The 16,165-nt window shown below is 38.3% G+C and overlaps 1 protein-coding gene across 1 annotated transcript in view; it reads left to right on the forward strand.

The window, feature by feature from the left end:
* The window catches only part of CSMD3 (CUB and Sushi multiple domains 3), a 467,563-nt gene that overhangs the window by 439,680 nt on the left and 11,718 nt on the right, over positions 1-16,165 (forward strand). The window contains exons 50-55 of the mRNA XM_069959625.1: positions 5,349-5,522; positions 6,554-6,627; positions 6,844-6,955; positions 8,765-8,944; positions 12,826-12,891; positions 14,834-14,992. Of these exons, the coding sequence (XP_069815726.1) occupies positions 5,349-5,522; positions 6,554-6,627; positions 6,844-6,955; positions 8,765-8,944; positions 12,826-12,891; positions 14,834-14,992 (765 nt within the window). The remainder of the gene's footprint in view (positions 1-5,348; positions 5,523-6,553; positions 6,628-6,843; positions 6,956-8,764; positions 8,945-12,825; positions 12,892-14,833; positions 14,993-16,165) is intronic.

Genomic DNA, 16,165 nt, shown 5'->3' on the forward strand with positions numbered 1-16,165 from the left:
ATTTTTCACTTATTATTTACGACCTGTTTTTTTCTTTTTTTTCCTTCCTAACAGCTGTTTTCTTTTTCTCATGTTCACATATGGTTTTATTTTGACAGTCATAAAGCATTAAAAAAAGAAAAGTCAGTGTTCCCAACAGATCAATTAAAATTTTTTTGCTATTTTAAATAAGAGCCATTTGTTTACACTTACATAGAACTGTAAAAAAAAAAATGTGTTCTAAAATACCCTCAATCAGAATGATCTCTCATCTCAGTGCTCGGTCACTGTCTATAATTAGTATGCTCTTTTATGGTGTTATGATAGATGTTGTGGTTACGGTAGACACTGTGCAGTAGTCCTATGTTCAAATAGATACAAAGAAATGCATCAAAGAGCAACCCAACAGTTTGCTTCGGTAAACCAATGGTGGGGATCGTGGGATAACAAACCGATTCCCACAGAGCCACATGTTAGACCATTGAAGAAAACAATCAGGGTTTCTATTCACTGGTGATTTCTTGACTTTAGGAAATATAAACCCAGGAGAGGAACATAAATAAATCTAAAACAACAGTAAGGTTGAGGTTTGCTCCTTGTACATCCTTGTGAAGGACATGAATGGCAGCATGGTCTCCAGTTTCCTAGTTACTGTCAGTGAATGTGGATAGTAATTTATTCTAGTGTAGCGCATCTCGAGAAAGATGTTTCAAGTGTTTCGATGGCATGATGGCGACTTGACAAGCACCTCCGCCTTATAACCCTTATTTTGAAAATGTTACATTAATGTAAGATTACGTTTTCATTTTTCATCAAAAGGATTCTTTGTAGTGGGTTTGGGCATTAACTACTTTTCTTTTTTCTTGTTTAAATCCTGAGGGATTCTTAAAACATTTAAAGCTTTGGTTTGAAGGAACGATTAATGAGGACTAAGAATTACAGAGAAGGGAGAGAGAGAAAAAAAATCCAGTGTTTTCTATAATGACTTAAGAAAGAAAAGATACTATGTGGTGGATCTGTCAGCCTGGAGGGATGGGGCTTCACTGTGATGGGATTAGGTGTTGTGACCAGTGATACACTAGAACGTTTTATCCGTGGATTGGATCCTAGGCTATGTTATAGTATTTTTATACTTAATTTTATACTTCTATATTATGAGTATCTGTTTAATATATTATTATTATTATTATTATTATTATTATTATTATTATTAATAATTTTTTTTTTTTAAATAAGAGTTGGCCTGGGAACAGAAAAAAAGTTTCTTTTTTTTTTTTTCTTAAGCAAAGTTTTTGTCCATGGGTTGTGTTTGGTTGTGCACATTTTTTGAGGCAAAAATGCAGCTGTATTTTAATAATTACAGCCATAAATTATGGTCACAATCATTATTTACAGCCATAATTAGCAAACTATGGCATATTTTTTTGTATTTATCAGTTTGACCCCTTCACAGCATTTCTAGTGCTGGACAAACCTTACATCATACTGATTTCTTCCAGAAATAGCACTATACTGTGAGTTCCGCAGTGAAACTGCAATTGTATGGGTTTGTACGGCTAAACCCAGTCCCCTTAGCCCAACACTGACTGACTGGCATGTCTCTCCTACTTGACAAAGGGGCAATTTATGCCTCGAAAAGCGTTGTTTATGAGACCATTAAAATTCATTGTTTTACTTAATTAAACCTGAAGCCGTGAAGCGCCGTCATTCTGGCTCCTGTGGTCCCCGCCTACCCCGAGGATCCGACACTTCATCTACCATTTTCCATTCCCTGATCTCCTGGCTTGGGATCTCGGCATCTACCCTTGGAGCCTGGCTGCTACGGCTACTATCTCTCTCTTCACTGCATACAGGTGTTGTGTTCTTAGCACAACACCATCAGGTGAGCAGTTTTATTATCAGCTTGTTCGATCTACAATCTGTTGTTTACGTTATCACCCTATGGCGCCCTTTCCACTTTTTTAGTCCGTTGCTTTTATGGATCACTAAATAAAGCAAGAATTTTGAGCTCTGCATCGCTGAGCCCAGGTGAATTTCTTGATTTGATATCCACACGCTGTTGGAGTGGGGGCTCATGCGGAGCAGCAAGCCTCGTGCTGCTGAGCCGGCTACACCTATAAGTGTAAAGCTACCCTAAAGATTGTGTCTGGTCTTGCATTTTGGCCTCATTGAAGTAAATGTGGCTGAGGTGTGGCAGGAAACCTAGACCAAGCAGCCATATTTCCTCATTCGGAATCACTCTTTTAACTTATCATAGTTTCTGCAATGGCTGCAATTCTTTTCTTTTCAGTTTATATATCTTGGTGTAATCTTTTGACAGTGACATTCTAAATATAAAACCACAGTGAATTAAATAATTGCGAATTACACTCCAGCTTGTTCATCTTCTTAGGACAATCTCCACAGGACACCATTATAGAAAAGTAGGGTTTGACAACAGACTAAAACCAAATGACCGATCTCATCTGCCCTGTCTAATTAAAATGTGTATTAAATGTATTACGCCCAGCAGGCACTTGTACTAACTGTGTGATACGCGAAGGCTCACATCCTCATCTGCATACAGACAACCACATGTCATCCTTCAGGCTTACAGGAGTAGCCAGCCAAAATTTATAACTTAATCCAGCAAATTTTACTCTTTTCCATAAAGATCAAAATTAAGATGAAGAGAATATTACAGTAATCTTTTCAGCCATGTTCACACATTATTGCTCCCCGCAGTCTTCTATTACCAAGATTTGAAGAAAAAGACCATGCATTTCCTTAAAACCTACTGGGATTCATTGTAATTACCTAAAAGGAAAATAGGGAAACATTTGAACTCAGAAAATGAATTATTTGCCATTATGGGCTCGGGGAGTTTTTAGTTGCACTAGGCTCCGGAGAGGCAGAGATGGAGAAGAAGTTTTATTCAGTATTCCAAGCAACTAGATCTTAAGTTGGCCCAACACATAACTTGACTTTTGGCCAAATCTTTATTTGGTAGACAGTAGAGATGAGCACAGCTCAAACATGCTCGAGTCCGATCGTTAGGCATTTGAATACTGGTGGCTGAAGAAGTTGGATGCAGCCCTAGGGATTTCCGGAAAAACATGGATACAGCCTATGGCCTATGGTTGTATCCATGTTTTCCAGGCAGCCTTAGGACTACATCAAACTTCTTCAGCCACCGGTAATCAAATGACGAATGATCAGACTCAAGCATGCTCGATTTGCACTCAACTTTGGTAGACAACTATGTCTTCAGATGCTCCTATACGCATTCTTGGCTCAGCAAAGAGGGTAGAGGGGAGAAAGCATCTGCTATACATCCCTGGCCTTTATGTATATGTATTTGCCCTAAAACGAAATGCGCAATTGAAATCCCACATGTCTGATCCTTCTCCCTTCCCCTTTGATGGTCATTGAAGGTGAGTCAGGAAGCCACCAGACATATTTGATGGTCTGCTGGTTCCACTGAAGTCAGTTTGGCCAATGGTTATGTAATATATTTGTACAAACTAGAGATGAGTGAACCTGGAGCATGCTCGAGTCGATCCGAACCCGAGCTTTCGGCATTTGATTAGCGGTGGCTGCTGAACTTGGATAAAGCCCTAAGGCTATGTGGAAATCATGGATATAGTCATTGGCTGTATCCATGTTTTCCAGACAACCTTAGAGCTTTATCCAAGTTCAGCAGCCCCGCTAATCAAATACCGAACGTTCGGGTTCAGATAGACTCGAACCCGAAACCGGTTCGCTCATCTCTAGTACAAACCTTGATTATGCACTTATTGAACATAATTTGATCAATTCTGGTTAAAGTAGCCTAAAGTTACCTAAACCCATGAATTTCAGCTAAATCAATAAATTATATATGGCCTACCAATTCCCAGACTTCGGGAGGAAGGAAATAAGGAAGTTACATGCTAAATTTAAGCACATCTGATCCTATGCTCCCAATGACTATAAGCCACTACATAGATGTGTGGATTATTCCGTATTAAAATAAGCATAGATGCTTAGCAGTGCCGAGAATGCAAATTTTTCATATAATTTCGTGAAATATCTTGTAGGCAAACAAACAGGTTTTGCTTACTGTTCTGTACATGTGTTCTGTTTTGTGAATAGTTAAAGATGTCGCAGCAGTGATAAAGGACTGATAGTTTCCGAGCATAGTAACAGTTCTCATATTTGTTAAAGACAATTTTACCATTGGAAATTGGTCCCATTTAAGAGAGTCAGTGTTTCTGTACGCTCCATTTAAATGAACACAGCAAATATTCCGAACATGAATATATACTAACTGTGCTTGTAACTAAAACAATTCCCACAAACCAGTTTAAGGTTACATTGACATCAGAAGATTAAAGTAGCGTACAGTGAGAAAAGTCATTGTCAGGAAAACCAAGGCAAGATGACAGAAACAGAAGACAGAGAATATAAAAAAAATGTGTCCCTTTAAAAGGAGCCTGCCATCAATTTCATTCTGCCTGAACTATGAGTCATTGGGGTGGTCGCCGGTGGCTCCTCCCATCCCCAACAGTCTTGATTGATCAATATGTCCCTATCTGGGTATGAATGAAATCTGGGAGGAACATAAACTGTGGTTTAGGTATAATGAAAGTAATGACAGGTTTTCTTAAAGTTTGGCATAAATAAAAACAAACCATCGTAATAAAACAACATTAATTGTCGAATCTACATGCAAAGAAAAAAACACACAAACGGCGCTGCATGTGCAGGTCAAAACACACTTTGGAGAAACATGCATATGTGTGCAAATGCACACTCACCTGAGTGGGTCGTACACAATTAGGCACGACTCTAATAAGCGCTCTGGATCAACGGGGGATGCTGCCTTCCACCTTCCGATTCTCCAAAGTGGATCCTCGGTGTCAATCACAATAGTGGTGAACGGAAGAGGTTGGTGGGATTTGTCTGGCGCAACCACCCCTATTGGAAAACACCAGCCACGTTCCCCTGTAACTTCTCTGAATGAAGAGAACTCCTGGCACTGGTGTGAAGTCAAATTCAGGCTTTTATTTGATGCAACGCGTTTCGAGGGTGCAATCCCCTCTTCATCAGGCATCAGATGCCTGATGAAGAGGGGATTGCACCCTCGAAACGCGTTGCATCAAATAAAAGCCTGAATTTGACTTCACACCAGTGCCAGGAGTTCTCTTCATTCAGAGAAGTTACAGGGGAACGTGGCTGGTGTTTTCCAATAGGGGTGGTTGCGCCAGACAAATCCCACCAACCTCTTCCGTTTACCACTATTAATTGTCGAATGAACTTTTTGAATCCTAGATTTATCATATTTATCACAAAGAAAGTTTTTTAATAATCAGTTTCTTTCTAAGGTTTTTAATTTTTTTTCCTTACAGCTAAATTTTGTGGTGATCCGGGGATACCTGCAAATGGTAAACGAGAAGGCAAAAGCTTCATCTTCCAGTCAGAAGTCTCTTTTATTTGCAATCCAGCCTACATTTTGGTTGGTTCTGGCACCAGGATATGCCAAGCAGATGGATCCTGGAGCGGCACACCCCCACGTTGTATAGGTAAAAACTTCTGTACATGCCTATTGTCATTTTGGCGGTGTGTGAACATAACCAAAGATTTAAATTTTGAGGCTTTTCCCTTCCTGTTCCTGATTACATATTAATAAATGTATAATGAAAGTCATTACATCATATCTTGTAATAAGAAAATGTAATTGTTGTATGAGAAAAGAGTGCTCCTGTCACATTAAAGAGAGAGTTCATAGTAATAGACATGAGCGAACTTACTGTAAGTTTGGGTTCGCAAAGTTCAAACACTTGGACGGCCTTCATTTACCTTAAATTATGTGTATTTTACTAGTAACGGCCGTTGCTGTAAAATTACATTAGTTATTTACCATGAAATGAAGATCGTCCAAAAAAATGGCCGTATTATTTTGAAGGTGTGTGAACATAGCCTATGGCTGTATCTATGTTTTACCAGTGTACTCCAGTGAACTATCACAGTGCATCTGTTATAGACTATGTTCACCATAATATTTTTGTCAGTCTTTTGGTCAGTAATTTCTTAACGAAAAACCAGGATTGAAACGGAAATAGCAAAATTATAATGGAAATATTTGAAGAATTATTGGCTTTTCAATCTACCACTGGTTATGGTTGAAAAAAGACTGACCAAAAAAACTGACAGAAATACTATCTATGAACATAGTCATATAATGTAAATATTTTGGGAATTTGTGTTTTTCCCATACATTTTGAAAAACTGCTTGAATCTGTGTTTAGAACACAAATTTTTGTTATAACTCTGTAGGACTGCTCTGACTCACCCAATGATCAGTTGAGGTTCACTTTCAATAAAGTTTCAATAAAGTGAAATGTTTTAGATGAAGAAATAAAGCTGACATTCAGGTTTTGATTTGTGATTACATTTCTGAATATTAAAAATTGTATAAAAAAAATCTGAATAAATGTTGCTGGTAGGCTTTATACACACAGTATGCCTCAAGGTCTGCAGAACTGCAATACTTCCAAATATTTGTTAAATTTAAACATTTTTCCTTAATATTCTATTTGTTTAATTTTTCCAGAACCTACCTTAACATCCTGCGAAAACCCAGGAACACCCCGACATGGTTTCCAAAATAATACTTACGGTTATCAGGTAAATTTTTAATACCTTGTGTAAGTCATAAATGTTAAGAAGGTATAATATATTGGCTCTATGTTTTGGCTGACAAATAGAGATTTTGAGTAAGGGACTCGCCTCCTCCATCACCATATTGTCATTATGATGTAACAGACAATTTGGTCAGGTTTTTTCCTTGAAATCGGAAGCTTCGACTTTTGACACCTTGTAATTTCTGTCAATATCTGTCAGGTTGGAAGAGTTGTTCAGTTCTCGTGCAAAAAAGGATATCTTTTGCATGGATCCACCACACGTACCTGTCTTCCGGACTTGACCTGGAGTGGCATGCCAACAGAGTGCATTCGTAAGTTTTGGAAAGCTTTAGATTTAAAAACATTCCTAACATTTTCGCAGCCTTATACCCAACCATCAAAGAAAAATTTTAATCAAGATATAAAATAAATATTATTGTACAGTTGTAAACTTTTTTAAACCATGAAGCTGTTTGCTTCTTTTGTTTCCTTCATTAAACTCTGAAATGCTACAGTATGTTTCAGCAAAAGTAGCTGAATATACCATAAATGTACAGTATGAATGTAAAGTGAATGTACCATATTTTTTTAAAATGTGGCCCAGTTTTCACGTACGGCACCGTTCTATTCCTGCGCACTGGCCGGGGGTGAAGAACTGAAGGTGGGCTACCCCACCCCCCCCAGTGGGAGGACCCCCCCCCCACCCCCTATGATGCAGCTCCGATTTTAGGGCAGTATCAGATCTAGGAACATGTAAAAATGTGGCTGGTGCTGTTGTATTACAGTGTGTGAACATAGCCTTAAAGGACAACTCCCGTGCTTAGTAAAAAAAAAAAAAAAGAACTGTTTCAAACAGTTTTCATAGTTACCTTTCCTCCTAAGTTCGTCTCTGTTTGAATTTCCCGCCATTCATAGCCTCAATGAGTTCAGGTCTGCATCTTCATTTCTTCCTTACTTCCTGGTTTAGGCTTCCCATGATGCACTTTGGCTCCTGTGACGTTTAAGTCCCGCCCCTCTTGCAAGTACCTATGCCTCTCCATTTGCCCTGGAACAATAAACACTGCCCTCTCTCTCTCTATTTAATCATGCCCCAAAACACACAGGGTCTCAGCCTGCACAGCAGCAGCACACACACACACTTTCACTTTGCAATGTAAGTAGTGTACAGTACATTGCAATGTGAAAGCTGCAGGATGGCTATCCCTGACTGGGGGGAGAGAGGAGGGAGGGGGGTCCCCTGTAGCTGATAAGATGCGGGGAGAGAAGGAAAGAGAAGCAGATAAGTCTCCTTCACTCATTGTCGCTGGGTTTCAGAGGGGGGAGGGGGGTCCTGTAGCTGACAGCTTGCTGGGAGACAGTCTCGGAGGACAAAGATAAACAAACAAAGCGACTCACTGACTGACCTTATGGCTGAGAGAGAGAGAAGAGGGGAGGGGGGTCTGTGTAGCTTATGTGCTGGAAGAAGTCAGTGAAGAGAAGTAGAAGAAATCATTCACTTACAGCAAGCAGCCTTCTCTGTTGCTGCACAAGGTCAGATGGCTTGCAGTTGCTCAGCCAATCGGAGCTGAGCAAGCTGAGTCACCTGACAAGGCCGGGGAGGGGAAGGCTGGTGTAACAGGAGCTAGCCCAGCCCTCCTCCTGATGACTCATCATCACAAGAAGGAGCTGAGAGAAGAGCCTGGGGACGACAGTAATTAGGTATGTGTGAGTTTCCTACACTTCCGAGAGGGGGGGTCAAGGGGGGAAAAGATAGGGAAGGGAGGCAGATAGGTGATTGAAGCACATTACAAAGTCATATAACTTTGTAATGTGTTTCAATAAATGGAAATAAGTTTTTCACGGGAGTTGTCCTTTAACAATCGTAATGGTTTCCATTTTTTTTTAAATAGATAGACTAGACAATCGTGTAGTTGCCCCAGCCACTACTCTACCTGCCAGTGTCCATTTTCTTAAGATCTTTTTCTACCTTTATGTTCCTATAAAGCAGATGCCTCCACCATTCCTGTTGTCCTGCAGGTGTATTTCACTTTGCATCTAAATTATACAAGTGCTTCCACCGACTAAAAACACTGTTGCAATTTCATAAATAAATGATAGTAATGAGTTTTAGCTCTATCGCTTACCAGTTGTTTATTCTTCAGCCCACAGCTGCAAGCAGCCAGAATCTCCATTACATTCAAATGTTGTTGGAATAGATCTTCCGTCACTTGGTTATACATTAATTTACACTTGCCAGCCGGGATATCTTCTCTCGGGAGGGACCGAGCACAGAATTTGCCAGCCAGATAACACATGGAGCGGAAAAGTTCCCGTTTGCACAGGTAATGTAATATTACTTGTCTCGAAACATTTTGAATTATTTGTACTTGGCAGGAAAATGAAATGCAAGACTTTTATTCATCTCATTCCTCCCCCGTGCGAAAGACATGAAAGAATTGGGAATTCTAGGTTTCGATAATGCATTCATTTAAATATATTCCTTAGTATGATTCAGTTATCATTAATTTATCAGCCATTCAAATTTCATGTTTAAATTTAAAATTTATATAAGTGTATCAATCATTTACATTTAACGTTATGTATCTATTAACATTTATTTTTTGTTTGTTCGTTTTTAAACTTTTGTTCAGATTTGTTCTAATATGCAGTGATGTAGTAATCTGATTCTGAAATGTAATGATTCCGAACTTTATTACCATGGGGAACACTCATACTCATACCCCTTTGTAATCACTGATTCCACTTATACCTCTAAGCTTGGATAAGTGTAAGGTAATACATTAAAAAAAAAAAGTCTTTTTTCCATGGCTGAAATCTATTTACCATCCTTATAGTAAAAATTACAACTGTCGACATGGCTATCTGTTGGGGATCACTGCCAGTTGGGGGTCTTGATAATATAGGAAGATGCTGAGTTGCCATGTGAAGCAAACAGTAAAGAAAGGATTAGGGTGGTATTACATGGGACGATTTTTCGGCAACTAATGATAAACAATCTCAAAGGACTGCTATGACAAGCAATCTTAAATTGTTTATCCTATTATACAGGACGATGATTGTTGCTTACAATCATTCTTGCGCTTATCCTTTCCTGGCTGATAGACCAGGGAACGACTGATCGATGATTGTAATTACACTGATCGATCTTTGAACGATTTGTGAACCATCAGAGTCTATCAAACGATCAACGATTTATCATTGGTCATTTAATCTTTGCCTGCTATTACACAAAACGATTATAATTTAAATCCAAACGATCTAACAATTTTTCAAACGATAATCGTCCTGTGTAATACGGCCCTTAGAGCATAGAACTTTTTCTATCAAATCAGTGGTCTAATTAATCCAATAATCAATCCAATACTTTAAAGGGCTTTCCCATCTGAGGAAATTATCCCCTATTCAAAGAACATAGTATAGCAAGCTAATCAGTTAGTTTCAAACACTTACCAGTGGCCCCATAGAGAATAAATGGAGTGCTACTGATGCACTTATTCTGTAATCTGGAAATTATCATGAGTAGAGATCAACAAATTTACAGGAATAATGAAGCATATCACTTTCTTAGCTCGGCAATCGACTTATCAGCCGGCTGCCTTTTAGCTCAGTGCCACTCTGTGCTGCTCCTCCCTGGGTGCCTGGAAAAGCTGGATCCAGTCCTGGGAAACTTCTTCCAGTTTTCCTGTACTGGATCCAGCTTTTCCCAATACGCGGAGCAGCACTGAGTTAAAGGGCAGCTTGCTGATAAGCAGATTGCTGAGGTTACAAAGTGATACGCTTCATTATTACTGTAAATTCGCTCATCTCTAATCATAGGCGTTATTACCTATCATGGTGAATGGGAATACCCCTTTGCTTAAAAATACCGATTTGGATTTTTACCATCCTAGACTATTTAGGTTTATCTACATGGCCATTCAAACCAAAAACTGAAAACTTTGTTAAAAATTAAATATTGGACAACTATATAACCAGTAGAGTCCTACACAGTGAAAACAAGAAGAAATATATAAATGCAAAGTTGGAATAGTACAGAAGTTGCTGCAGTCTATGTTCCCAGAGTTAACATGTTATTTGATAATTATATGACATTTTCAGAGCATTTTTTTCACCACTCCTTTGATTATGTAAACGGCCTTGATTTGTCGAATAACTTGAATGTGTCACCCATCAATATGACTATTTTGCTCTGTATAGTATGACAACCTCAGGTTTCTTTTTTCCATTTCACTGTTATTAATGGTTTAGAAAGCTAAATTCTAGCTTCAGAGCTTTTTATTGTAAAATCTGTCTCTAGGGATCAGGGTCAAAGCAGGTTTTTCTTTTCTCCTGGTTTTCACAGTTGATTTAGAGACTATAAAGGTGCAGTCAAACAGGTGAATAATTACCAGCCCCTCGGGAGTATAGTCAGTGTTTAAAGGGTACAGAGGTTGTGCTGTGCGAGATAATCTGAGATACACTCAGAGGGATCTGTATTCTACGAGATATGATAGAATGGCTCCTGGGAACGGCATCACTGGGGCTTGTTACTGCAATGAAATGAACAGAATGGCAGGTGACAATTTTATGAAATTTTCATTTTTACTCAAGACACAAGGACAAAAACTAAAATTAGTTACGAAGAAGATCAAAAGCAATGTTGAGAAAGGGTATTTTAATGAAAAAGTAGTAGATGCTTGGAACGGAGTTCCAGCAGATGTGGTTGGATGTGAGATGAACATATATCTATCCCAAGATAATAAAAAAATAGCAAAAAATATAAAAGTGTCTAGATGCCATTAATCATAAATATTTTTCAGGCTAAACCCTCTGTCGTGATGAGCGGACTTGTCGAATTGTTCAGATTCGGCAACCGTCTCCAAACCCGAATACTCAGCATTTGACTTTGGAGAAATTGGATGCCGCTTATGGCTACGTCCATGTTTTTCAGTACTCCCTAGGGCGACATTCAGAACGGATGAAAAAAACGGATTGCAAAAACGTAGTGTGAACCCAGCCTAACATTTATCCCTTATAGACGTAAAAGTTTTTTGAGAGTATCCTCCTCAAGCTATAATCTGGTAGATACTAAGCATTAATTAGATGGTCAGTCATGTCAAGAGGTCCGTCCAATTGTTAAAAAGTGCATGTCCCCAGCTAGTGATATCAAAATTGTGGCTAATAAAGAAAAATCATGAAAGTCACAATAGGGGAAGGTCACGGTGGCTATACATTTTAATAATCATTGCCCATACATTTGTGTAGCCCATAGTGTTGAGTTGACTTGTCAAACTGTTCAGGTTCGGCAACGTTCTCCGAACCCAAACGTTCAACGTTTGATACTCTGTGTCTGGAGAAGTTTGATGCTGCCCTAGGGCTACCAGAAAACATGGATACAGCCTAACCCCTACACAAATAATTTGATCCACATCCAACATAGTCCACACGCAACAGTTGTGTCTCTGACTTCCCTATCCACATGAATATTTGGTCCGAACCTTAATGCGTTCTCTCTAAGGAGAGAAGAGGTAAGCCACTGCCAGACTCTGGGGTCAGTTTATCTCTCCCAAAATAATAAGAGTCAGGCAGGCTGGATATTAACCACCCAACCCATTTCTTCATTGGCATGATCTGTACTGAGTGTAAATCAGGCTATCAACAGATGACCATTACTTTTACAGTAATTTAGCAGTTAGAATGATATTGTTCTGATTTGTTTAAAATGGGCTAATATTATTTTTTGCATGCAATGCATACGATTTAAAGGGGGACTATCAGCAGGTTAGACAAATCTAACCTACTGACAGCTTGCTATTGTGCAAGGGGTGCTGAGAAGGAAGGTATGTCTCTTACTTTCCTCCTCAGCGCTGTTCCCGTGCTGTTAGCAGTGTAATCTTCAGTCCAGACCCTCATTAGGAGCACTGCCCTGCCCTCATTATGTGAGCCGTCCCACCCCTTCTAATGATAATCAATAAAGCGGGTAGGCTGGCTCGTGCAATGGGGCCGGGTCTGTGCTCCCATCAGGGATCCAGACCGAGGATTATTCTGCTAACAGCACGGGAATGGTGCTGAAGAGGAAGGTAAGAGAAATTCTGTCTTCCTTGGTGCCCCGTGCGCAGTAAAGGGCTATTAGCAGGTTATATTTGTCTAACCTGCTGGCAGTTCCCCTTTAAATCACAATAAGCAAACATTTTACTGAACATAATACTTTTGTATATTTTAGCTGGCTCTAAGCCATTTGAGAATAAAACAAAGCCGGTTATGGGAACTCCAGGTCCAAAGCTAAGCGGTAAGTTTAACAAATCTTTAGTTTTTAAAATTTAAAGTCAAAGTTTTTTTCATGTTTTATTTTTTTATATATTTTTTTTTGTAGTCCCTTTCAAAGTTTCCTTTAATAAAGAAATATGTGTAAAAATCTCACATTGGAGGACATTGATCAAGGCCTTTGCGCCTATTTTTAGGTGATTGGGTTTTTCGTCCATTTAAGTTCTATTTGTGAACCAGTATTTGACGGACAAATATTTTTTAGAATTTTTAGATGCAATTTTTTTTAATTGCCTGTTTTGAGTATTCATTAAAAAAAATAGCAAAATCCGGGATTTGCGCCAATTTTTTATCATTAGTGAAAAAGTCACACAAATTGATGCATGTCTGGAATATTCTGAGAATATTTTATTCAAAAATGTATGAATCATTTGTTAAATTAGTCCTATTCAGTTGGGTAAAAACAGACGAATGCTCTATAGAAAAATCACAGGGTAGACTTAATAGTAAATGTCCCCCATTGCCTTTTTAATTTACTTCCAGTTCACTAAATCATGTGCAAAGGTATGAATGAATCTAACAAACTGTGAAATGTGAAAATGATTTTTTCCCACAAGACTTCAGGTTAATTAGTCACAAAGTCAGCTAATTGATTTACACATGGCTATTTTTATTTCTTGTTTTTTTTTTGCTGATGTTATTACCGTAGTTGCATTACGTTACCCACCACAATTTTTTTTTTATTATTTTGTTCTCATAGGGAGAGGCCATACCTGCTTACAATTCATCATCTGGTCAATTTATTAACATTAATGGAACTTTTAATTGAGCTTTTAAGATAACTTTCGCTAAATGACTTCTATTTCGAGTTTATGATCTGATAATTTAGCGTTCACTTTATATCTTTGCGTAAAATTATAGTTTCATATGGTTGTTAATGTGGTATATGCTTATATGTGTTTATAAATTTCCTAAGCATTTAAAAAAATGAACTAAACTAATGTTGATCAGATTACTTCAAAGTTAAGAGAAACTGCTTGTGTATTATTTTTTTTTTTTATATTATTATTTTTTCCATCCATTTTTGCAAGAAACACATGAAAAAAAAAACAGATGGAAAAATTGCTGCATTTCTGTTTGTATCTGTTTTTCCATTGACTTCTATTATAAGAAAAAAGGGATGAAAATGCATAGATTTTTTTAACATACACAAAAATAAGGTCAAGTTTATTTATTATTATTATTAATATTATTACGGAAGTTAATGGAAAAACTGATTAAAACTGATGCACACAACTGTATCCATTTTTCCACAATTGTGTCCGTTTTGCAAAAATGTTGTGTGAACCCAGCCTTATTTAAAAATCAACATGTTTTTCTATTTCCAAAGATATATATATATATATATATATATATATATATATATTTTTTTTTTTGTTAAAATAATGTGATCAAAAATTGCTCACAGATGGGCCCAAGAGTTATATTAGATGACCTAAGTGCGCCTGTATACGAGTGCCAGTCTTGTTGTTTGGCGCCCATTTATAGAGCCCCCACATGGCTCGATCAGTTGAGCAAACGGGCTACATGAGCAATCACTGGATCACAGTCCTTTACAGATATAAGCCTTTAGCTGTGAGTTGTTACATGTGAAGATGTTTCAGTCGATTAAAACAACCTGATAGCCATTTATCAGCTGCTTCATGGCTCTATTTTGGCGATGTTGGACTATTAGAGCAATAATTTGTCCATGTAAAAAGGCCCCAACCAAATACACAAAACATCCCAAATTGTAATAATGAACAGAAAAATGCACAGGTATGTGTTTTAAAAAGTTTGGTTCTGTTGACTGAAATTTTCTTTTTCACCAAATATATCATTTTTTTCTAATCTGATCACATTTGGTGACATTTATTATTTTTTACCTATAGCCTTAACAATAATGACTATTTCTCCTTATTCTCCAGTCCCAGATGATGTTTTCTCTCGGAATTATATATGGAAAGGCTTCTACAACTTAAAAGGCAAAAATCAACCAATGAATCTGACAGTTAATAGCTACAATGTGTCAACGGGGAAGGTGAACGCAACACTTATCAATAGCAACACGGAGTTCCTTCTATCAGGTAATTTGGGCTATTTCATTCAATTTATAATCCGGCTATATTTTATTATGCATTGTCGCTTTTATATTCTTTCTTTTGCTGGTCTTGTGAATTCTGAATTTTTTCTTTATTATATAGCACATATTACTAAATGTGTAATGTCAACTCTCCTGAAATGCTATAGTTGCATTTTTGCTCTTGTGACATTTTAGCTTCGTTTTAAAACTTATAAAGAATCCATGAAACTTTAAACTAATGGTCTCTTTTTCACATCGATTTCGAGTCATTTACCTATCTGAAATACAGTAGGTTCATTTTTGGGTATTTAGATTAAAACGGTCATATGTTCAGTGACATTTATAGAATATTTTTATTCCATTCAAGCCTATCACACTTGAATTTGCAAGCCGAGCTGTCCCATCTACAATAAAAATGTCCCTGCAATCTAATTAAATTGTTCACATATTTTCTCCAAAAATCTTACATACTGTATAAGATGGAATTCATTATATTTCTTCAGTCTTCTCTGCCAGACCCTATTTGTTACATTGCACATCAGTACTGAGGTCATGCAGGTGTCAGGACTTGGGGACTGGAGGACACAAGACAGGTGATGCCCTAGCACTGACACCTGCCCCACTGTGCCTGCCTAATTACCTTGACTGCCCTAACTAGTAGCGGATAACTTATCGACAGTCCCTGGCCTGCACAGGTGTGACACAAAAACGCAGACAAGACAGACAAAAACTAAACTCGTAGTCAGAATAGGAAGGTTGGCAACAGTCAGTTAGCGCAGTACAAAAATGTAGTCAGAAAAGTAATCAAAAAGCCAAAGTCTAAGAATCAGGATAACATTTAGAAGAAATGCTAGGTCAAGTGTGGTGCCGGCTGCCAGTAAGTAATACACAATGATAGCGATCTGTGCCGCTCGGTCTGGGCTGGTGAAGCCCCGGCTGCTTCAAGATCAAAGGATGGTCCCGCACTCCTAGCAGCCCAGCCGGTAGCTAGGGACGCAGTTGGCGCTCTCCCTGCACCTGGTTGGGCCGGTTGCCAGGATCGGCATTGGCAGGTAGCCGCCCGCACACTCCGGCAGTTCCCAGAGCTGGGCATTCCGGCCAGCTCATAACAGCAGGTCAGTTAGCTTTTAATCAGAAAAAAGGAAAAAGTGGCTGCACCTCTCTGCCTCTGTTTACA

The sequence above is a fragment of the Dendropsophus ebraccatus genome, chromosome 2 (assembly GCF_027789765.1).
Source record: "Dendropsophus ebraccatus isolate aDenEbr1 chromosome 2, aDenEbr1.pat, whole genome shotgun sequence".
NCBI lineage: Eukaryota > Metazoa > Chordata > Amphibia > Anura > Hylidae > Dendropsophus > Dendropsophus ebraccatus.